Source organism: Schistocerca americana, chromosome 1 (genome assembly GCF_021461395.2).
Source record: "Schistocerca americana isolate TAMUIC-IGC-003095 chromosome 1, iqSchAmer2.1, whole genome shotgun sequence".
NCBI lineage: Eukaryota > Metazoa > Arthropoda > Insecta > Orthoptera > Acrididae > Schistocerca > Schistocerca americana.
In genome coordinates, this window is record NC_060119.1 from 934,253,025 (window position 1) to 934,278,042 (window position 25,018).

Here is a 25,018-nt window from a genome sequence, read left to right on the forward strand (position 1 = left end):
AGGAGAGGGAAAGAGGAAAGGATGTGGGTTTTAAGGGAAAGGATAAGGAGTCATCCCAATCCCGGGAGTGGAAAGACTTACCTTGGGGGGAAAAAGGGACAGGTATACACTCGCGCACACACACACATATCCATCCGCACATAACAGACGCAAGCAGACATTGTCATTCGTGTGTCTTTGTAGATCGCTGACTGTTGTATGTGTAAAAATAATGGATCTTCTTTCTGATAATAAATGTGCATTAACTAAATTTTAAACCCAACAGAATTGTCTTTATTATCTAAAATTGTTCTGAGTGCCTATCACTGGACATGAAAAAGAAGCAACTGAAGCAATATAAGTTAGTAATCTTACAATATAGAGAAGGGTAAGGTTATCAACAATCCAGTTGTACTTCCAGAATCCATGCTGATTCAGATTCATTTTCAGATTCTTTATTCATCATGCAGCATTATTACATGCAACAGACTTCATCAGTTCACTTAACTTATTAATTTTATAAAATACATTTTTACATATTTAAAGTGATCAATGAGCTGGCTTGATTATAGCACCAAGGTGGTGAAGGTAAAACTGTGACATGTAATATGTAACAGCTGGTCTTTTCTTGGGTTAAGGGAAGGAATCAAAGTAGCTTCCTTCTGTGAATCAGGGAACTGCCCTGTGTCTCTGTTTTGGTTAAAAAGTTCAAGGACTGTTATCTTAAATTCTTGGTAAAGTGCTGCAACTTGCCAGAATAGATTTTTCTGAGACTTAGAGCCATGTGATGTGCTACAGAAAATGCCCAATTCAGCTCCCAGAAAGAGAAAGGATTGTTATATACTACATCATGTTGTACAGAAGTCTTAACTGCCCCTGTCACCAATCACTCGGTAGCAACAGAAAGCTAGATCCTGGCTGACTTTGATAGTGATAGGAGTGAAATGCTACTCCTTGATCCGTGCGCAATACTCTCTTGCTGGTAAGGGGAGTCCTTTGCTTTACTGCAGCATTAATAGTACATTTCCCATCTTGCTAAAAATTGTCCTACTGGCTTCCCATACATCTGTCAGCCTAGGGGAATGGTTTATAGAATTCAGAAAATGTTGCCGCAGTATTTTTTCATTCTCCTTACTTACACAATGGTGTTTAGCCCTTGTCACCCAAAATGCTGCAGTTCTCATTTAACAGCCTACACTTGAACCTCCACAGAGCTGTTCACCTGTTCCTATTTCAGAACAGCACTTTTCATTCCTAAGGGGCAGGTAGTCCTCGCAGCTGTCCTGAAGACTTGGGCATAGATCCACCAGCAGCATGGTGGATCATCTTAGTGACATAATCCTTCCAAGCCTGAGAGTTGGTTATGTAGCATCCAGTCTGCCTTGCTGAGAACCCACTTTAGCAGCTTTATTTTGGGCACTGCTCAGCCTGGTAGAGATCAGAGAAAGAACCTTTAGCAGTACTCAAATGTGTTCTTTGCCCCCCCCCCCCTCCCCTCCTCTTGCCCCACACACAGACATTAAGAAGGCACAGACTTCTATGAACAGGATGCTTTCGATAATTTGACCCTGGGGACAGGTAGTAGTGGAACTCCATAGCATCTGGTGCATATCAAAGCCCCATGTAGAGGGAATGTGCAGAGGTGCTGTGTTTCAAAGTTGTGCAGAGTCTCATTGCTTAGAGCTTCATTATGAATCAGACAGCAACTACTTATCATGACTCGAGTCAGCTCATGAATGACAGCAGCAACTGTTTGTAAGTTGTAAGTTGACATAAAGCACAGTTTGGTCCACAATGCTATGCTTAAAAGACTGCACCACAGTATAACTCGAGCAATGATTTTCTTGACACATGAGGCACCTGTTGCTCAAAAACTGGACTAATTTCATATGAGTATAATGCACAGACATCTCACTACCTGTCCTTTGACAGGTGCTGCTGTCTGTTGGCAGTTTCTAGAATTATTTTGAATGAAATATTAGCTAACATAACATCTGCAGTCATGAGCGGCTCAGCCAATATGTGATCACATTTATGTACTTTCCTGCATGTATTTGTTAATAAATTTCTATTATTTCACATCTGTGATCACAAACTTGTAGGTCCTCAGACTAACAGTTAGGTCAGCAATGACCCCCTTCAGATCTTCTTTAATAACCATTCAATGGCTGATGAAATCAGAATGTGCTAGTTTGTGACCATAGATACGAAATAAAAGAAATTTATTCTCCTTTTTTGGGTCACTCTTTCATCTGTGACCATTTCAGAGCTTGTATTTGTTAAATGTCACAGTTTTCTGTAAGTTTGCTATAAGTATGTCACATTTGTTGAGCGTGCAAGAAATTTTGGAAGCTCAGGAGGAAGAAGTTGTTCCGTAACTCACCTTGGATCTTTTTTTTTTTTTTTTTTTTTTTTGAAAGAATAATTATACATTCTGTTTAAAATTTGTTATCTGTCAAAGAACTGAAGTAAATATGAAAAATACTGACAAAGCTTGGCTTTTTTTAGCATGTATTAATCTTGAAGATACAGCAGTCACACATGCTTGAGTAACACTTTAAATAACACTGGTTTTCAAGGTTGGACATTCTTCTAAGTGGCTGGTCTACAGGGTGTTAGAGAGGAGATTTGAGTTACAGTAATCATCATTCATAAAGGGTATTGCACCTTTACCTGTCTACCTACTGGGAGCATCTTGTTTTGGAGATTATAAAACTTTGTGGAGGGGTGTCATAATTTAAAATACACTCCTGGAAATTGAAATAAGAACACCGTGAATTCATTGTCCCAGGAAGGGGAAACTTTCTTGACACATTCCTGGGGTCAGATACATCACATGATCACACTGACAGAACCACAGGCACATAGACACAGGCAACAGAGCATGCACAATGTCGGCACTAGTACAGTGTATATCCACCTTTCGCAGCAATGCAGGCTGCTATTCTCCCATGGAGACGATCGTAGAGATGCTGGATGTAGTCCTGTGGAACGGCTTGCCATGCCATTTCCACCTGGCGCCTCAGTTGGACCAGCATTCGTGCTGGACGTGCAGACCGCGTGAGACGACACTTCATCCAGTCCCAAACATGCTCAATGGGGGACAGATCCGGAGATCTTGCTGGCCAGGGTAGTTGACTTAAACCTTCTAGAGCACGTTGGGTGGCACGGGATACATGCGGACGTGCATTGTCCTGTTGGAACAGCAAGTTCCCTTGCTGGTCTAGGAATGGTAGAACGATGGGTTCGATGACGGTTTGGATGTACCGTGCACTATTCAGTGTCCCCTCGACGATCACCATGATGCCGGGTGTTGGCCCTGTGTGCCTCGGTCGTATGCAGTCCTGATTGTGGCGCTCACCTGCACGGCACCAAACACGCATACGACCATCATTGGCACCAAGGCAGAAGCAACTCTCATCACTGAAGACGACACGTCTCCATTCGTCCCTCCATTCACGCCTGTCGCGACACCACTGGAGGCGGGCTGCACGATGTTGGGGCGTGAGCGGAAGACGGCCTAACGGTGTGCGGGACCGTAGCCCAGCTTCATGGAGATGGTTGCGAATGGTCCTTGCCGATACCCCAGGAGCAACAGTGTCCCTAATTTGCTGGGAAGTGGCGGTGCGGTCCCCTACGGCACTGCGTAGGATCCTACGGTCTTGGCGTGCATCCGTGCGTCACTGTGGTCCGGTCCCAGGTCGACGGGCACGTGCACCTTCCGCCGACTACTGGCGACAACATCGATGTACTGTGGAGACCTCACGCCCCACGTGTTGAGCAATTCGGCGGTACGTCCACCCGGCCTCCCACATGCCCACTATACGCCCTCGCTCAAAGTCCGTCAACTGCACATACGGTTCACGTCCACACTGCCGCGGCATGCTACCAGTGTTAAAGACTGCGATGGAGCTCCGTATGCCACAGCAAACTGGCTGACACTGACGGCGGCGGTGCACAAATGCTGTGCAGCTAGCACCATTCGACGGCCAACACCGCGGTTCCTGGTGTGTCCGCTGTGCCGTGCGTGTGATCATTGCTTGTACAGCCCTCTCGCAGTGTCCGGAGCAAGTATGGTGGGTCTGACACACCGGTGTCAATGTGTTCTTTTTTCGATTTCCAGGAGTGTAGGTCCCTTGAAGGCAAAGAAACAGTTATCTTTCTCATGCTAAGTGTTTTATTCCGTTTCATGAGTTCTGAACCTATTCATGTTCTACGGGAGTATAGGAGCCATTTCAGCAGTTAAGGTTTTTCTTTTCCTTTTTTCCTCTGCTATGCTGGTGAACTTATAGCAGTTGGAGGTTTGGATGAGAGCTTGTAGATTCCCTTATAAATACTTTGAATTCCATATTCTGATGACAAAATATCATATGACATTTTAGTAAGAATCAAGTCAGCACAATCTGATGATTTCAGTTCAGTTCTTCTGATTCTGTGACTTTTTTGTTGGGTTTTGGGGTTTAAACTAATAGATGATTTATTTGATACACTTTGGCTTGTTTTTCTGCATGGAAGATGTGATAATCTTTGGTTTACTGCTGTCTCAGTCTTTTGCAGATAACCTGATAGGCACAAATGAATTTACCACAACTGTTTGCAGATGGGAATACTAGCAAGTACAGATGCTAGTTGCAGCTTACAGCATTGTGGTTTGGGTAGGGCACTCCCTGGTCTCTACTAACATTTTAGTCATAGTTGAAAATTACACTACAAATATTATTGGTTTTGTAGCCTAATAGGCTATTTCTCTCATGACGTACAGAATTCACTGTGTAGCCTTGATTTCTTTGATTACTCTTCTTCTAAGAATGTTGAGTATTTGAGAATCAAGAGAGCATGGTTCCCACTGCAATTTATGTAAAACAGTAGTGATGATCACAGTGCCCCAAGTTCATGTGCTGCTGTACCACATTTGCCACAAATAGCCTGGTCTTTGTCGTGTACCCAAATTGTGTTGGCATTTATAATGCCTCATTGAGTTGGGAAAAAGATCTCACCTTAAAACAAGTAAATCCAGATCTGGTGTATGCAGTAAGACTGGCTTGTTAAAGGTGATAATAAATATAGCTGGTGTCTCAAGCTCACAAGTTACTTGCTTCATTATGTTTCAAACAACATCATCTTCTCTTCATTCATCCTGCACTCCTTTGTATCCATCACTGTTAGGTCTCTGCATGACACAACTTCATTATTATTCAAATTCGGCATTGTGGATTTCTATAGACACTGGATACTTGCCAAGCAGTTTTGCCTTTTGTAACTGAGTGGCTTGCAAAGAAGTAGTTGTTCCTACACAAAGTGTTCCATTTCTCAGACACTTCACAAATTTAAGAGTTCCTGTAATATACTGCAATGTTTTTTAAGTATCAAAATATGAAATCTTTTCAAGAGATCTCCCTCTTCAGAAAAACATTCTGCTGCAATTCATTGGTTTCTTAAATGCTGACACTCTTGGAGGGCTATCCTCAGAAGATCTTTTGATTGGCTGGGTGTTACAAATGGCATATCCATCTGGTTTGGAGTGCAGTTATTTGGATAATTCGCCATGGTATTCTCATAAGCAGTAGGAAAATAATAGTAAGTTCAGACAGATGCTGCTTGCCTGGGTAAGCTGTATAGGACTAACGTGCAGCAAGTTTCCCTGACTACTGTTCCACTTTCTCACTCCCTTTGACCCACAATTTTCCACTGCCACACTACAAGGTGGTTGCTGAAGCATGAATAAAGCTTGTGGTTACAGATGGCTGGTGGTGCCCAACAACTTAGTAATCCTTGGTCTTGCCCATCTCATAGATAGCTAAGGGAGACTGAGCTCTTAAAGATGTTGAGGTGATAGACATTTGCCATGACCCTGGAGGCACATGTGGCTTATCAAGTGTCATGAATGTGACAACAATTACCGTCAACTCCTCCCCCCCCCTTCCCCTCCTCAATTACACTCAAGAAAATAATTTCTTGCAGAAGATGTTTCAAAATGGACATCTCTGACACAAAAACAGAAAAGGTTTTAGAATATATTTATAGTTACACCATCAGGTGCTGTCAAAAACTTTGTTATGTTGCTACTAGTTTTGGTTTTGGTCTATACATGGACAATCTTCTGGAATTCACCAAGAAATTTGTTACAGCATTTTGCTTTCAATGTGTTACATATAGTTTCCTCAACATTAAGTTAAATTAGCAAGCATCAGTGTTGTTATTACATATTGCTAACAGACTTTTGCTATCTGGATGCATCTGTAACTTAATTGCAAATGGTAGCAAATGTTTCTTGTAAGACCTACCTCAGTTATTCTTAATATGCTCACATTGGAAACATGGTGAAAACTCTGGTCCTGTGTAGATAAAAAACATATTTACTGCCTTTTCTTCCCCTGCTACTTGCAATGGTAGTTCATTGCTTTAAGGGGATCAAGGATCCGTTTATTTTGAAGCTTCCTTCTTTCTTGTTAAAACTACTGTTGTATTTGTCTCCCTATATGGCTTCACTGGACACACAGGTGTGATAGCACTTTCCACAGTGAGAACCTGCAATGTTGCAAATTTTATTATGTGGTTGGCCTCACACAGTGCATGCTCCACCATGGCAGATTACTCTATCTGTGCTAACCTACAACACTGTTTTTGTTTTGTGACCCTGGTACTGACAGATCATCCAGTCATCCCAACACAAGCTTTATCACATGTAAACAGAATGAGAATATTCTTGACATCGAAAATAGACCTCTTTTCTCATTCTCTCATCTGAGACTTTCTTTGATCCTCTTGGACAGTTTGTGGCGGATGCTGTGAGAGAATGGCAACATAATAAAATTCACCAACACCAAATTGCTTACATAGAAAATGGCTATCACACCTGTTTGTTCAGGGGAAGCCATAGAAATTCTCAAACTGGACAATAAGTAGTGTGATAATTGAAACCAACAGCTGTATTGTAATCCAACATTATTTATTCAAAATATGCTACCAGTTTTGATGTCAAAGAGTGTCATCTTCAGCTGTTGGTTTCAGTTACAATTACTGAAGTACTTCATGTCTGGATGATGTTGCACTGTCCTCAATGGATTACCAAGAAGACCACTGTGGGTAGCAAGTGGAGAATCACAGTGGTAATGACTAGAGGAAGTCCTCTGACATTGGCATGGAGGCATATCTTATTTTTGGTCATGGGGCTGACTCCAGTATGCCACCGGCAGTGGACAGTGAACCACTGACAATACCAGCCTCTCAGGACAGCAAAACATCAAGAAAATGGTTAAAAAAACATTCGCCAAAGATGTTGATTAAAGCCAACAGGTAATACATCAACTATTGTTTACAATTATTTGAATAGAGGCATACTGCACTTCAGATCTCATCAATGGTTGTACATTTCTTCTGATTCTATACAGCCACATGTAAATTATTGATTTCAAGTATTTGTTGATTTGAATCTTCCTGGTGGACTGAAATTGTGTAGCAGACTGAGACTTGAACTCAACACCTTTGCTTTTCATGGGCAAGTGCTCCGCTCACTGAGCCACTAAAGCACAACTCACGACCCATCCTCACAGCCCCATTTCTACCAGTACCTCATCTTCTACCTTCAAAACAATGAAACAAGGAAGGAGATGAGGTAGAGGTGGAAGTGGGGCTGTGAGGATAAGTCATGAGTTGTGCTTGGGTATCTCACTTGGTAGAGCACTTGTCTGTGAAAGGCAAAGGTCCTATAGTTCGAGTCTCGGTCTGGCACACAGTTTTAATCTGCCAGGAAGTTTCCTATCAGTGAACACTCTGTCCCACAGTGAAAAATTAATTCTGGTATTTGTTGACCATATGAAACTTTTCAAAATTTTTAACAGTCAAATATGAACCTCATATGTAACTTAATGTAATGGATTATGATGGTGTTGCAATTCTTTTTGTGAGTTGTATAATATTTGAACACATCTTTTTGTGCTGTTAAGCATGGAATATATAAACACCCTACAAATTATTAATTATGGCAGATATTTCCTGTTCATAAATGAGAAGGAAGATATTCTGACAGTTCTCTTGCTATGAAAATCAATATCATCAACTCACTTCAAACTGACTAAAAAGTACAAATGGATGAGTCTATAAATTATATGATTAATGGAAAATCTCATATAAAGATGTGAAACAAATACTAACAAAGAGATAGAGGGGCTGGCCAGTACTTACCTCAGCTCAGTACAGCCGATAGATACACATAAAACAGAACTGAAAATTTACGTTCCTAGCTTTCGGAACAAATGTTCCTTCATCGGGAAGGAGAGAGGGGAAAGAAAGGGAAGAAGGGAAAGGAGATTCAGTTACTCACAACCCAGGTTATGAAGCAACAGGGAAAGGAAAATAGGGAGGGTAGCAAGGATGGAGGCATGGTTGTCAGAGGGAAGCCAAAGATGTTGGCTTCCCTCTGAAACCATGCCTCCATCCTTGCTACCCTCCCTATTTTCCTTTCCCTGGTGCTTCATAACCTGGGTTGTGAGTAACTGAATCTCCTTTCCCTTCTTCCCTTTCTTTCCCCTCTCTCCTCCCCGATGAAGGAACATTTGTTCCGAAAGCTAGGAACGTAAATTTTCAGTTCTGTTTTATGTGTATCTATCGGCTGTACTGAGCTGAGGTAAGTACTGGCCAGCCCCTCTATCTCTTTGTTAGTATCTATAAATTATATGTCTAATATAGGATCAATATTAATTACATTTTTATAGTTCACAGGACAGTGGATTACTACTTAATGATTTCTGTTTCTTACATAACTAAGCAATTAATTCTGAATATATGGTAACTGTTAGTTCCAAAAAGGCAAGCAATTAAAATAAACACAGACAGGGTGTATCAGTGTACCCTACAATACATTAAGTAACATGCTTAAACAGAAGGTGTTATTTTCAAAATAAGATAACAAGCACTGAATTATAGCACATGCAAATGCAGAACTACTGTAACTGAATGGATGCATGAAAGCTGTAAACATCTTCATTTTTCAGTTTTATGTGTTATCCAGAAAAAAGATGTGAATGGATTACACATCAAAAATACTCTTTTGAGGTTCAAAAAAAACCTAGACTCAAGCAACCATTAACAATAGGCTACAATCTGAATGCAACAATATAACTAGTAAACATTATCCTGAATATAACTTTCACTTTGCAGTAGAGAGTATGCCCCAAGTGAAGTTTTTTTGATAAATAAAACTAGCTATTGACAGCCACAGAAAAACAAAAATGCTTTGTTCATTACCAAGTCTGATACATAGTTTTAATCTGTCAGGGAGATTCAAAACAGGAAGCATATGTAAGATGATGGAAAGGCACCCATTCACCTACAGATGACTGACATGTGACACATAGAAACATGCAACAGGAAACAGCATTTACACTAACTTTCCAGCTCTTGCTCTTTCTCTGGTAGAAGTACACATATTCAGACACACAACCACCCATATGCACACACAGCTGTGACCGCTGCGAGACTGACTGTTGATGATTGATAAGGTCATTGCACAACATGATGAAAAGAGTTGTAAGAACAGAGCATATGATATGTAGAGAGACAGAGAGTTGGGGGAAGATATGGAGGTGAGGAAAGCAGAGGAAGGCGGATATGAGGAGAGAGGCAGTGAGCAAAGAGAAAAAGGGAGAAGGATGGAAAATGGGGGAAAAGAAGGGGAGAGGAGGGGAGGGAGGGGGGAGGGAGAAAGAGGATGAGGAGATAGGAAGGGAGTGTGTGTGTGTGTGTGTGTGTGTGTGTGTGTGTGTGTGAGAGAGAGAGAGAGAGAGAGAGAGAGAGAGAGAGACAGAGAGAGAGAGAGAGAGAGAGAGTGTACACAATCTGGACTGGGAAGGAGTGGTGTGAACAGAAGAGAGAAGGGAAAAGGTATGGTGAGGAAGAGGGAAACAGGTTATGGAGGTTTAGGTGATGGGGATTGTGAGAGTTCAGGATAGGGCAGGGAGACAATTCGCACTTGCGTAGTTCAGAGAAAGTGTTGGTGGAAGTGTGTATTCAAATGACTCACATAGTGGAGCAGTGTATTGTGGCGTGCAGCATGTTTAGCAACTGGATTGTCAAGTTTGTGGTTTGCCACTGCTTGGTGATGATCATCCATGTGAGTAGACAGTTAGTCATTTGTCATGCTCACCGATAAGGGGTAGTCAAATAAAAAACTGAATACCAGCCATAACAAACAGTCTGTGCAACAGAGGGCCTCACTGTAGTTACATTTTGATACTGTGGTAGGGGAATGATATGGTGCCACGTCAGAGGTGCACACAGTTGTTGGGTTACGACCTTGATTGTCAGGAGATGGTCTCGTTTGTTCATTCAGCAGTCTACATGGAGGCAAGCAAAAATGAGCAGAGAGGTGGTGTTCATTTTCTGGTGGCTGAGGGTGCTGGAGTACACAAAATTCATCATTGCATGTCTGCTGTGTACAGTGACCACTGTCTGTCCCTGATGTGTGTGCATGACTGACAGAGGAAATTCCAGGGAGGGCACGCATCAGTACAAGAAGATCTGTACCCACCACAAGCCTATTGAGCCATTACCCCGGGTATGATGGGTGTAGATTGATGACCTTATCTGGGGAGGCTGGTGAATCACAGAGGGGGAACTTCATGTTCAACCCAGCCTTAGCCACGGCTCTATCCATGCCATCTCCAAAGACCACTTGCCCTACTACAAAATTTGTATGAAGTGGGTGCAGTATCACCTGATGGGCAGACAAACAAAGATGGATGGACAAACAAGGACAGAATGGCATCAAGACTGAGTCATCTGCTGTGGCACCATGAGGAAGTGCATGCACCTCTATGCCATATTGTGACATGGTATGAAACATGGTGCCACCATTTTGAGTCTCAGAGCAAATAGCAAAGCTAACAGTGGAAGCATCTCATATCTTTTCCACCATAGAAATCCAAGTTTTGGTAAGGTCATGATGGCCTTCTTCTTCAATTGCAGGGGCAGTCTGATAGTTTGAGTTACTCAAGCGCAGAGCTACAGTCAATGGGCAGCACTGTGAAGACATATTGCAGAAACTGATGTGCCTTAAAAAAAAAAAAAAAAAAAAAAAAAAAACAATAATGCCGTTGGATGGAGTTATCCTCTTACATGGTAAAACATGCCCCCACACTGCCAGTTGAATGAAGATTACACTTCAGCAATTTGGTTAGGGAACATTGCAGCATCCTCTTCAGAGCCTGGATCTTTCACATGTAATTTTCATATCTTTGGCAACCTGAAGACAGACATGTGTAGACGTCGCTTTCAGTCGGATGAGGAGGTGTCAGAGTGGGTGCATTCATGGATCCGTAAGTGGCTGGCCACATTCTATGAAACAGAAATTGATTGTTTCCCAGTGGGATAAATATCCTAATGCATGTGGTGATTACTTTTGAAATCCACTGTCCTGTTGTGGTGGATGTTTGGTTTTCATTAGACTGCCCCACATAGAACGCTGCACAGTAATTGCAGCACAGCTGGTATATAATATGGCTACTTTCACACAAGGCCCTTCTTTTTATAGGGTAGGAAATGCCTGTGATAGGAGTTGGTGGGTGGGTGTATGGGACCGGTCTCGCACCTGAGTCAACCACAAGGGAATCATGGAAGGTGCATGATGGGAACTAGGATTGGAATAGGGCTGGATAAGGATATTCTGTAGGTTTGGTGGGTGACAGTGCACAGCTCTGGGTGATGTGGGTTGGATTTTGGGTAGACTGTCCCTCACCCCAGGGCACGATGAGAAATAGACAAAGCCCTGTGGAGGATGTGGTTGAGGTTTTTGAGGCCAGGATGATACTGCATGGTCATAGGATTGCTGGCTGATGGCTGGTTAACAGGTTTACTAGTGTCACAGGAGAAAATGGCATAGATATTTGTTTATGGACAAGCTCTGGTAAGGTTTTTGGTATATTTCAACAACTTCTGCTTTCCACTGCAGATGCAACATCCATGGATGGTGGGGCTGTAAGGAAGAGACTTTTTGACAGTGAACAGGTGACAGCTATCAAAGTGTTGGTGGTTGGTGCACCTGATATGAACAGATGTATTTATGGGCTCATCTAAGAAGTAGAGATCGACATGTAGGAAGGAGGCTCATTGAGCTGAGAAGGATGAGGTGAAGCAGATTTTGCAGTAGGTGTTGAGGTTATGGAGGAAAGAACAAAGGTTGGCCCCGCCATGAGTCCACATCCTGAAAATGTCATCAGTGAATCTGAACCAGACAAGGGGTTTTAGATGTTGACTAGATAGAAAGGATTCCTCCTGATGGTTCATAAATAAGTTGACATAGGGTTGTGCTGTGCGAGTACTCATGGTGGTACCAGGAATCTGTTTATAGTTTTGGCCTTCAAAAGATAGATAATTGCGGTAAAGGATGTAGTTGGCTAGGAGGATTAGGAGAGAGGTGGTGGATTTTATATCAGAAGGACATTGGGAAAGGTAGTGTTCCATGGCTGCAGGGCCATGGGCATGGAGGATGTTGGTGTATAAGGATGTTGCATCCTGAGTGCCCAACAAGGGGTCTGGTGGTAACAGAACACGTACTGTGGAAAGAAAGTGAGCAATGTCTTGAAGGCGTCAATCCCAAAAAGCAGAGGTTCATTCCATCGGAGCATTGTACCCTGCCACAATGGGACAACCTGTAAGGAGACCTGAGAGGTTGGGTTTGTGGATTTTCGGGAGTAGGTAAAAGGTAGGAATGCTTGGGGAGGAGGGGGGAGGGGGGGGGGGGGGGGGGGGAGCTGATTGCTGCAGAGGTATCAGAAAATTGGTGGGGTCCCTCAGCCACAAAGTCATTATGGTTCATGACCACTGTGGTGGAGTCTTTACCTGCAAGAAGGATGATATGATCTGGATTCAAGTTGCTGACATCTGTGTTCCATAAGAGTGATGTTAGACTCACTGAGGACAGGTTTAGCAAAGGAAAGTGAGGCCAGGTTAGAAGTAAAGAATTCCTGAAAGGTTACTGGGAAGGACTGGGTTGAAGGAGAGGATGATCACAGTTGGAGGGAGGTTGGAATTGCTTTAAACAAGGTCCTGTGGCGGGTTTTGGTTAGCTGTTGTCAATGGATTGTGTGGCGAAAAAATGTTTCTATTGTGGGGAATGAGTACAGAAGAGAAGATCCTTTGTAAGTCCCATCAGAGACAAGGGTATCATCAGGAGTGCCCCAGGGAAGTGGGATACAACTGCTCTTATTGTCTATATAAGTAAATAATCTGACAAAGAGGGTGACACTGTGGTGTATGGGAAGGTAGGACACAAGAGGACTGTAGGAGGACACAGGAGGACTTAGCAAAATTTCTAGTTAGTCTGATGGGTGGTAGCTTGCTTCAAGTGCAGAAAAATGTAAGTTAATGCAGATGAGTAGGAAAACAGTCCCATAATGTTCATGTACATCATTAGTAGTGGTCACTTAAATATCTGAGTGTAATTGGAATTCCTGAGGGAAGGTGACTTTCTTCTTGTGAGACAATACTGACAAGATTTAGAGAATTGGCATTAGAAACTGACTGCAGAATGATTCTGCTGCCTCCACTGTACATTTCGTGCAATGACCATGGAGAAAAAAGAAACTAGCACTCACATGGAGTTATATCGACAGTTATTTTCCCCCTGCTCCATTTGTGAGTAGAACAGGAAATGGCTAGTAGGCTAGTAGTGGTACCGTATGGTGGTGAGCATGAACATGCTAGAGCGGCACTGTTTCAAAGCCAAGAAATGTTTAATCAGTTTCACATGCCTCTCTAACACTTAGCAATTCTTTTGTTTGATTACAGTAGAGAAGTAGAGATCTGTACTTAAATATGTGCACATTATTTACCATCATATTGGGCATGAATAAGGAAAGATGTCTCTAGGAAAGATTTACACACAGTGCTTATGTGTTGTGCAAGAAATCAGAAGGGAAATAATCAACATTCAAACTGGTAATATTTGTGGGTTACATAGTACAATGAAGGCTTGGAATAAATTGAAAGGGGCATTCAGGTTTTCTCCATCAAGTACCAAAAGTGAAGTCATAAAAATAAATTGTGCGAGCAGCGAATCAATATTCTTGAAAATATGTCTCCTGTAGCATTAGACCACTTTCATCATTTTACCAATCTTCAAAGGCTTCTGCAAGTCAGAAATGACAAGGCTCTTCATGTAGCATGTCATAGCCACTTGAATTGCCTCATTTCCTGAAATGATGCCACTTTAATGCTCCTTTCAATCAAAGAGAACAAAAAGAAATAATGTGCGACAAATCTAGATTTTAATGTGGTTGGTGCTACATCGTCAAATTGTTTTGGTCAGTGACACCCTCACATTAAACTACACATAACTGGTCCCATTGTCATGAGTGAGCCTCTATGTATTCTCCATCAGCTTGGATGTTGAAGATCCTAAACTACAAAAATTCTGCACTCTTGCTTATAATTTAGTATTTATTGTTTGTCCACGAAGCATAATCTCCTTGTGGACCACAACTTTTGTGCCAAAGGAGAATGCTTCCATTCTTGCATTTTTTGGTAAGAACTCTGCGAACATCTGTATTTTGAACCATTTTTATTAAAGCACTATTGGTTTTTTGGCTTATAGCCACATCATCAGGTGCAGCATATCTAAATAACAAGGAATAAACAGTGACAGTGCCTGAACCCCTATGCAGCAAAGTAATGCCAAAGCCTTAAACATCTAATCAAGAGAATAGATAAAAATGCAAGTGTACCTCCAAATACTGAAACATGGTAATTCCAACGTGGTGGAGCCCAACTATTTATTCACTGACTATTCTCCCATGGACATTATGGTTTTAATCATTAAGTTACGCCTTCTACATTCTGTGCCATATTGTTTACCATGTTTTAATGTTTGTAAGTACATGTGTGTTTTTATTTATTCTCAAAATTTGGTGGGTATGGCTCTGATATTACTTAAATGTATAGGGGTTCAATCACTATCACTGTTAATTTCTTGTTGTTTAGAAAGCCACAAAACCAGTAGTGTCTTAGTCAAACTGTCTCAAAATACAATTTTTTGTGGTGCTCCTGCCAAAAATTTGTACTGCCACAGATGTGGATGGCCTGGTCAGAGATCATTTGCTTTTGCTCTCGACTTACACAAGTGACCCTATTTTTGTCAAAAAGGAGTGCTTATATGCCACTCAGACTTTGGATTATGCTAAACAAGCAAGCCATGTTTTGTCATAGTTATCGCTCTGCCCAAAAGATTTGGATCAATCCCAAAACATTACAGTAGTTAATTACAAATTGCCACATCATGCTCCTTCTGTTTTGCTGACAAAACCTTCAGTATTAAATTTGTTTGCAGCTGCTGCATTTGTGAATCAACAGATAGAACTAAAAGATATTTGGCTTTTACTAAATTTAATTCCATAGCTATCGAACAAACACCTAGCATGTGGTTAAAGTTAAAAAATTCTTGCATTTTGGCAACATTTCCATTTGTTTGTTGATGTCGGTGTCCAATACATTGCTCATCTTTGATGTCTTTCTAGACAGCTTTAAATTTTGTATGCAGCTCAAAAACAAACACTATAGGGATAACTTCATCCTGTATAAAGTTCACAATTCAGTTTAGTACAAAGTATTACAGCACAATACAACTCAGTGATTTGCTGTGCAAGCATTGAACACACTTTCACTTCAGTTATGATCTAAAGACTCCAAAAGATCTAAGGCACCTGGAATGGATCTCCTACGACATGTTACATGTCTCACTACCTATCGTACCCATACAGAGCATCCCCATCTCTTCCAACTGGCAGAGAAAAAAAACAGTTCTGATACTTATTGGACACATCACATACAGTAGATGAAAGTGCAAGATGACAGGAACAGGCAAGACCACTATATTGTGAATGGAAGAGATGAAAACAGTCAATGAAGACTGCTGTGTTCCTTACAAAATTATGTTTTGAAAGGTAAATGTGTGAGAGGAAAAAGGAATTATTACATGTGTCATGTTTTAATTTGTAAGTCATTTTAATTTGTAAGTCAGCATCACTTAAATCATTTGCAGTCAATGACACTGATTTTTATTACTCAAGTAACGCTTCATTTGTTTTTCCATCAGTGACCAAATCCTGTTGGAGACACTGCCAACCAAAAAACTCTGAAAGGTACAGAAAACTGAAGAGTAAACTTGACGAATAACCATACACAATGTAGGGAATAGCAGAATTATCTGAACTATCTTTTTGCACACTGAAAACTACACAGAATAAATGATGTAATTAACTTAACCCAAAATCAGAAAAAAATATACTCTTCCTAAACAAATTTTAAAAGATACTGCAATTAAGTGAGACAGAGTGCACCATTACCTGAGATACTATGCTAGTGTCTTAGTACTGAGCTGTAAATTTAGTACTGGAAAGGTCCTACAGAGGATGTTATTGACTTTGATAATTTACAATTGTTGCAGTCTGCTTACTTCTTTGAACTTAATGGTTTGTTGCACCTGGGAAAATGGGCAATTTCAAACAGTAGTCTATCATAACAGAGCACTTCAATGAATTTACCAATATAAATAACTATATTTCATAACTTCTGCACTTAAAAAAATTCGATCACTGATAAAGGAGTACAGCACATGATAAGGAACTATTTTGGAAATTACCGCAGTCTGGCATTATGATAAGCACACCCTCAAAAGATTCTCAGCAATGTGGTAGAGGGGAACAGAGGAACTGACAGAATTTAAATGAAATTGTTTATTACTGATTACTTTTAAGCTGCTACCAACTGCAGCTGGCAAGTCAATTAATGATTTCAAACTCAGCTACTCAAAACCTGACAGCAGTCATTAACACTTTGGCAACCAGGCCTGAGCTTAACTCAGGCCACAAAGATGTGCTCTGATGACCATGCCCAAGTATAGCTGAGGCTGCAATTTTCTTGGTGTGCAAGCCACCCATCACTTGAAAACTGGGCTCATTTTGTATGAGAGCAATGAATGGATGTCTTCCTATCTGTCCCTCGACAGGTACGGCCTTTTGTTGTCAATTTCTAGAATAATTTTGAAAGAAAGAGTTATGGACTTAAGAACTGTTGTCATGACTGACTGAGCAAATGTGTGCCCACATTGTCATGAGTTTTGTGCATGTATTCATTAGGTTTTGCTGTATCCCATAATCCTTCCATAAATATGTCAGTTATGTTGAGTGACCAAGAAATTTTGGAAACTCAGGGGAAAGAATTCACTGAACCTGGATCAGTGGGAGAAATATGCGAGTCAGAACAGTCTGAAGAAGAGCCATATTCGGGTATGCTGCAATCTGCTACAATTTTTCATCACTATTATTGTTGCTACAAATACTGCTGCTGTAATTACAATTTAGTTCTGTTTTACTTATATTAATCTCTTTTTCTTTTACTCAAGAATCTCATGACGAAACAGCATGCAACACAGGACGGGATTCCAAGATTTGGTTTGAGAAGTGAGACAATTTACTGGCAAAATAAGCAGGAAAGGAACAAAGTAGTATTGCCTTCATTACAACATACCTCCCTGCATGCCAGGATACTTCAGACTTTTCCATACAAAAGCCAATTTCATATGAAATTGCTCTAGAACTTGAATCCATGTGTCACATATGATTTTGTTGATGTAGACACACTACACACAGTAATCTCTACTGCCTGAATTTGACAGTGACCAGAAAACAATCATTATTTCCCTACGTAATTTAATGTCTTCCAACTGTGCAACTCCCATCAACCACCTTGCCAAGAGCATTGTCAGTGTGTATATACAGTGCATTTTATAAAACAAAGTAAGGTTGGTTTGAACACCAAAGTGTTTTAGTTGGCATGGCCTTGTATTTTTCAGCTAAATATTAAATAAAAAATAAAATTACTAAAGGCATAGTACACAGGATATGTTTAAAAGGCTGTACTTGGGATGACAGCCAGATGCAAAATATACAACTGAATGAAATTTTCATTGTTACTGGTTCTCTCTCTCTCTCTCTTTTTTTCAAGGTGCCAGAAAAAATGTGGAAGATCAACAGCTTATTATAAATCAATGACTGAATTTTGAAGGTATAGGAGGGTTGGGAAGAGGAGGAAACTTTAAAATCACAGTATTAGGATGCATTACTCTTCTTTAAACCATCTCTCCTCAGTTATATGGTTGGGATAGATATTTGCTGACAGTATCCACCATATGTATAACTTTTTCTTTCCAGGTATGTTATCTACATCCTGAAAATTGTGTGCATAATTTCTTTGCAGCCAGCATTGTTTCTTTTTTCATTCAGAGTTGTAGTTGATCCATCTCTTGCTTTGCAGTATTTGCCATCATATTGCATTTTTTTCCTCAAACTCACTTTCCCTTTAGCTTCACATTTTGATCAATGTCATTACATGTAGGTTCTAGTCTAATCGCAACTGTATTTGCCTGTATGGTTTTGCTGTTAATTCCAATTATGAAGTTAGCAATTGTTTCATGAAACACTGAACATGAAAATTTTTGAATACAAAGTTGTCCACAGAGATAAATGGGCATTCATTGAGTCATGAATAGAACTATTACCAACAGTATGTCAGGGTTACAGATTTGTCAGTCACTGAGGATAAAGTTTTATTTCTGCTGCTATATAATCATAGGGAAGAGAAATAGAAGTTTGAGCCTAAATATTTTCTGAGAGATTCAGTTATATCACTTCACATTGGTTCTATCATTTCAGATTACAGCTGAGAGCAGTAATATAGAGTCTCAGCATCTTTCTAAGAACAGTGTACATAAGTAGAGATATAACTGAAGGAAACAGAAAGATGCACAATACAAAATACACAAGTAGAAATTTAGCAAAGCTGAAAAAGCACAGTTACTTCACATGCATGGAGAATAGAAGCATCTACAGGTGACATAGCAATTAAGCTACTGATATTTTTGATAAAGTTGGAAATTAGTGTGTCTTGCTCACTGTGAGCATACATTAAAGCAAGTAACAAGACAAAATATGTCAAAAAGTAATAAAGACAGAGCACAGAAGAAAGAAACAAATAACTCAATAATGTCATTAAAAAGCATTTAGTATAAATATTTTCATGACAGATGTGTAGAAGATGGTTTTTCCCTTGAACAATAGCTGTAGTTGCATTCTCCTACTGTGTCCTGGCAACTGACACTTCATGCCAAACAGTGTGTGAACAAACCCTCTGCAGCAGTCTCAAGCACATGTACTTTTGTCTACTTTGCCCAGCATGTGGACAATGTACAAAAGCCCATAAAATGCAGCCATTCAATGCATTATTTTAGGGTATTACCTTGAAGGTGTAGGGGTGGTCTGACTTTCTGGGGAAGCAGTTGTTGGTCTAACTCTGCTGACCAAGTAGAAAAAGAAACTATTAATATCATGTCCCACTGTTTAAAATAAACTAAAGTTAAGATTCACAGTGTGATACTTTTGATGGTCAAATTAAAATACATATTTTATTCATTTTATGAACATAGATTTTTGTTCACTAAAACCATTATTTATTGTTTCTGTATCCAAGAAACTTCAAACCAAGATAGCTTGAATGTATATTATTTTGTGAAATTACTTGAAACTAATGTTTATCTTGTAATGATTTGAGTTGCACTATAATGGATATTACAACCTACTATGTTCTCAATTAAAACATTTTGAGGTGTCCGTACCTCACTTGCTGTTTCTCGATGCATCCTGTATTTTTATTGGAATCAACATCATCAGAACACTGAGCCTGTTTTGCTGAGCCGCTACCTCTGGACCTTGATCTACTCGTCGTTGAAGGTTCGGATTGAACAATAGAGTTACGGGAGAGGGATTTGGATGGAAAATCTGGGTCTGCAATTTCATCATCATCATTCTGAGTATCATCCATACTGGAAATCAAACGGGCAGGCTGGAAGGATTCAGCAACAACCTTCTGGCTTCGGGGTGTAATAACTGCCTCCACATCAGGACTAGCCTCTGATTTTAATAGCGGTCCTCGACGATTCTCCGAGCTCCCTTGTCGGAAACCTTCAATACTTGTTAATTCAGGATTCTTTGCAGAGCTGCGAGAGCCTTGTGATGTATCAGATGACTCATAATATTTAACTGGTGCTCGTCTTCCACTTGATGTTTGTTGCTTCTGAGGTACTGCCCTCGAGACAGGAAGACTTGCTGTCTCCGAAAATCTAGATTTTACACCTGGGCTATCAGATACCGGTGAAGTTCGCCGAGAACTCGCCTGTCCACGACTTGGCGATTTTTGATCTTCAGAAAGGGTGTCCTCAAGAGATGTGGAGGTTCTAGGCGTAGATCTTATAGGTGATCGTCTTCCTTCAGATTCTGTGTTAGATCCCCTAGCCTGAAACTGCTGCTGCCTTGTGGATGCAGTGGGTGGACGGGAAGAGGATCGGGGTGTATCAAAAGCTAGTGAAGAAAGGTTCAGTGAGCCATCAAGCTCCTCAGTTTTGTCATTCTGACTGGGGCCTGCCCGAGCTGTGGCAGCATTTTCTCCTCTACCTCTGCTCTGAGGTCTGCACAAGGAAAGAAAAGAGAGACATTCTAAGCATGAACTATTTAACATTTGTATTCTGAAAATGATTAGAAACAAACAAATTTCTGAATGTTATTATTTCATTTGCTGCTATTAACTGATGCTTGATCTCCACTTTCACCCTACCACTGGCTAGCCAAAATTTTAAAACTCCAGTGCAAGAGCTTCTACACTGGTAAACACCAATGAAAATGCTAAGTTTTCTGCTTGGAAACATCTATATATACCATTAAAAATCTGTTGTACAAATCAAAGAAATACGTGAAGGAAAAAAAAAGTGGAGCACCCAGAGGACGTGGTTGGACATCAATATAACTTTGTACACGCACACACCACTGGTGAGTATGTAAATGGTCAGAGTTGCAATTCCCTGTGGCTGATAGAACAGACACCAAAGTGCATTATCATTGTTCATGTTTAGTGTTGTTATCAGGCCTGACAATGTATATTAGGAGGTGTGAACATTGTCAGATATTCAGTGATCACTGTGAAGGTCATGGAGACGTCACATATTCGTGTGAGGCTGTGTTATCAGCACCAGGAAGAGTTTGAAACTGATGTCATTTTCAGTCTACATTTTGTCATTTTGAGTTTACATTTGGCTGGCTGGCTGAATCGTGCAATATCCAGATATATGGGGTATTTTTATGTAACAATGGCTCAGTGTTGGACTGCATGGAAACATGAGGACAGACATACCTGTAGTCAAGGTTACAATCAACCCTGAATGACAACCACAGGGGTGGATCACCATACTGTGCACCAAGCACATCATACCCCCTCGACAGCTGCACCAGCCATCTGAGAACAAGTAATGGACTTCTTGCAACATTCTGCAGTTAACACCACAACACAAATGGCTTTGTTTGGAGTGGTTCTGTGACTGTAAAACACAGACTGCTGATGAATGGTGCTGGAATGTGTTCATCAAGGACTTGTAGCTCTGCACTGCCCTGGATGACAATCACCAGCAAGTACGACAGAAATCTGAGGAGAGTCCCATTATTTCAATGTTTTAAAGAGGCTCCCTAATGTTAATCCTGGTGTCTTGGTGTGAGAAGCCATCAGGTATAATTCAGGTCATGGCAGACAGTCACTGAGGGTACTCTGATGGCACAACAGTGCTTCACAAACATACTGTATCTTCATACAACAGCACTATGATGCCATTTTTCAACACAACATTGCCTGTCCACACATGCCAGTATATCAAAGACCAGTTAGAACAGTTGTGGGCCAGTTTGCCTCAGGAGAGGACAAAATGGCTTCATGACGTCTTTCACAACAGAACCAACGCATGCATCCGGGCCAGAGGGAGTGCAACGTCAGGCTGATAAGTGGGCTCACACTATCAAGCATTTTGTAAATTTAACTTGATTTTGTAATCATTGTAATAACATCGTATACCCTCTCAAACTGTGAAGTTTCATTTTGTTTCCACCTCCCTTTCTGGGTGATTCACTTTTTTTTTCAGCAGTCAGTACATTACTGTGGTTTGTTTATCAGTATTCATAAACAGTGTCAGACTGGTTAAACTATCCAGACTGTATAGAAAAGAAAAAATAATTTGATACTGAGACTGGTGAAAACTTTGATTTCAGGCAACTACCTGAAAACAGGCAACAGAATTCCAAGAAAAAAACTTGGAAAATGTTATCAAAAGACTGCGAGCCACAGAGATGAACTAATTTACAGAAGAAATGCACTTTATACTGCAATGTAATGCATGTAGGTCTACAGTTCTGGTACTTTGATGCGTTTATCATTTTAATAACATATGTGGCAGCTGTATCTGCATATCATTTGATGCAGGTAGTCCTGTAATCACTAGAGCCCACAAAAATTAAACTTCATTCTAGCTGAATTAAAAGAGTACAAAGCATTATAGTACAGGTTGTCGTTAAACAAATAATATAATTAAACAAGAAGAAGAAGCATTGGTTAAAAACTGAATGATGCAATATATGATGAAACAAAGATTACTACACAAAACTTCAACAATTATTTACAAAATTTATGATAAGCCTATTGAGAAGTATTCTGTGAATAGCTTTTCTGTGAGTAAGTCTTGATGTCCTACCTTGATGGTGTCCTCGATGGCTCCCTGTATTGTTCATCAGAAAGCTGAAAATAAGTGTTATTATTTACACAAAAATGTTTTCCAGATACAAAGTAATATGGATGTTCATATATTCAATATAAAAAATATAAATATGAATTAATATAATGTTCAAGCAAATGTAGAGGAAATGGAGTAGAGGCAACAGGCTATTTGATATACAAAAACAGGAGTCCTGGTTCATAAACATTCTCTTAACAGCTGTGCATATATGTATTTGACAATTTTCTTATTCTAATCAATAAATACGAATATAAAATATACACAAAAATAATAAATTATAATTACTAGTTTGAGCAAGCTGGTACAATGGTACAGGATAAATGCAAAGAGACTGATTTACAACAACAGAACACTTCTGGTAAAGCAAAAATAATGTGGACTGGAATGAAGTACATGTTCAACCAAGAGATAGTACTACATTCAACATGTTCCTTATCAAAAATATATTCATTAGTGAATTATTGTTGATGACACAGAACTCTTAGCTTTTGCAGCCGCTCATTCCTTCTTCAGGAATGGAAATGGATTTGACTGGGTGTAGGGGTGGGGTGGGGGGTGGGAGGAGGGGAGTTGGAAGGAGACTGTTTCTAACATCAGTACTGGAAGTTATGTGGTGTCACCGCCAGACATGACACTTGCTGGGTGGTAGCCTTTAAATCGGCCGAGGTCCGTTAGTATACATCGGACCCGCGTGTTGCCACTATCAGTGACTGCAGACTGAGGGCCACCACACGGCAGGTCTAGTCTAGAGAGAGTCCCTAGCACTCGCCCCAGTTGTACAGTCGACTTTGCTAGCGATGGTTCACTGTCTACATACGCTCTCATTTGCAGAGACGACAGTTTAGCATAGCCTTCAGCTACGTCATTTGCTACGACCTAGCAAGGCGCCATATTCAGTTACTATAATTACTTCAAGAATGTATTCTGAACAGATAATATTGTGAATCATGTACCGTCAAGAGCGATGTTCATCATTAATGGATTAAAGTTAAGTATCAAACTAATTACATCCGCTTTCTGAATTCTCATTCCTTGACATGTTCCAGACCTCACGTCAGTATAGTTCTTCCCTCCTCATGCCAGCCTGTGTGAGCTAAAACGTGTGCATTTCAGCCTCTACTCATAACACAGTGTTGGCTCTTCTGCTAACACAAAAAGTTAAGCATTCTGGTGACAGTCACTGGCCATCGCTTCTGTTTAATGAGAATTTAACAATTTCTTAACGGAAATATTCTTTTTGTACCATTATTTATGTTTAAAAGCAGGTTCTCCCAAGAAAATTATTTGCTGTTTTGCTTTTATTTTGGCCAAGAGTTTTCTTAACTTTTTAGCCCTGGCACTTTAAGATCCATTTCTAAACATAAGTTTAAAAACACTTTTCTTCTTTAAGTCAGCATTCTACAGTTTTCACTGACTGAAGGATTCTTCCTGACTTTTGCTCACCATCCACGACTCACATTCGCTATGAGACTACTGGGAAAATCAAACTATTAGCACTTTTGGTTGCTGTAAAATCATTATTCTTTTTTTTTCTTTTAAAACATGTTTAATTTAAGAACAGCTTTTTGGGAGTATATCATATTTCTTCAGTCTGCATTACAAACTGCACAAAAAGTACTCTGTCATCTTCATGACTTTCAACCTCATTCTTAACACTCTTTTCATCACTGGAAATCACTACATACAGCCACTTATTGGAATGTAGATAAAAGTAAATCTGGGTTTTCTGTGCAGTTCACAGAGTATGCTATGTTTACAATCATAAATGGGACAATATGACTTTGTGCAATTTTCAGTATATCAGCATGCTTTGAATGTCCATTTCAAGCTTAGTATGTGCATGCATTATCACTTTATTGCAAGAAGTGTTATCAGCATTGCACATTCTCTGCTGAACAGGCTTACATGACAGCATTTGAACCACTATCAGTAGACACAAAATATTGAAGATCTGCCTCACAGTCTCCCCACAGTCAACACCAGCTGATGACAGCTACCTAAAAATTAGGGTTCACAGGTACCTCAAGAGATTGAAACAGAACAGTTTACTGAGATGACTGGAAAAGATATTTCAATCTACATATTATGCAACTACCTCCACATGATCAATTTGGTCTTTAGTTGTCCATTACGAACAATAACACAAACCTGCAGCACTGTGCTGTATAATGAGAGTGGAGAAGGGAACACATCGAATGGAACCTGGATCATTGGCATCAGGTTCTCGTCACCAATGAATGAAGAGTATGTCAGATGGCTGACTGTCATCATAGAAAAGTGTGGAGGGAGCCAGGTACCAACAGACATCTCAGGCATTCAGGGATATGGGTTTAGCTGGTCATATATGTTTTGGGTCAGTACCATGTGTGACCCTCAGACATTTCT

At 40.3% G+C, this 25,018-nt stretch overlaps 1 protein-coding gene across 11 annotated transcripts in view; it reads right to left on the bottom strand.

Moving 5' to 3' along the window:
• The window catches only part of LOC124615457, a 354,502-nt gene that overhangs the window by 59,602 nt on the left and 269,882 nt on the right, over positions 1–25,018 (bottom strand). For 3 of the 11 annotated variants that reach the window (XM_047143391.1, XM_047143364.1, XM_047143372.1), the window contains exons 9-11: positions 22,592–22,635; positions 19,643–20,491; positions 19,267–19,323 (exon numbers count right to left, since the gene is read on the bottom strand). In XM_047143391.1, the coding sequence (XP_046999347.1) occupies positions 19,267–19,323; positions 19,643–20,491; positions 22,592–22,635 (950 nt within the window). The remainder of the gene's footprint in view (positions 1–19,266; positions 19,324–19,642; positions 20,492–22,591; positions 22,636–25,018) is intronic. The other 8 variants (XM_047143397.1, XM_047143381.1, XM_047143435.1 and 5 more) reach the window with 4 other exon arrangements.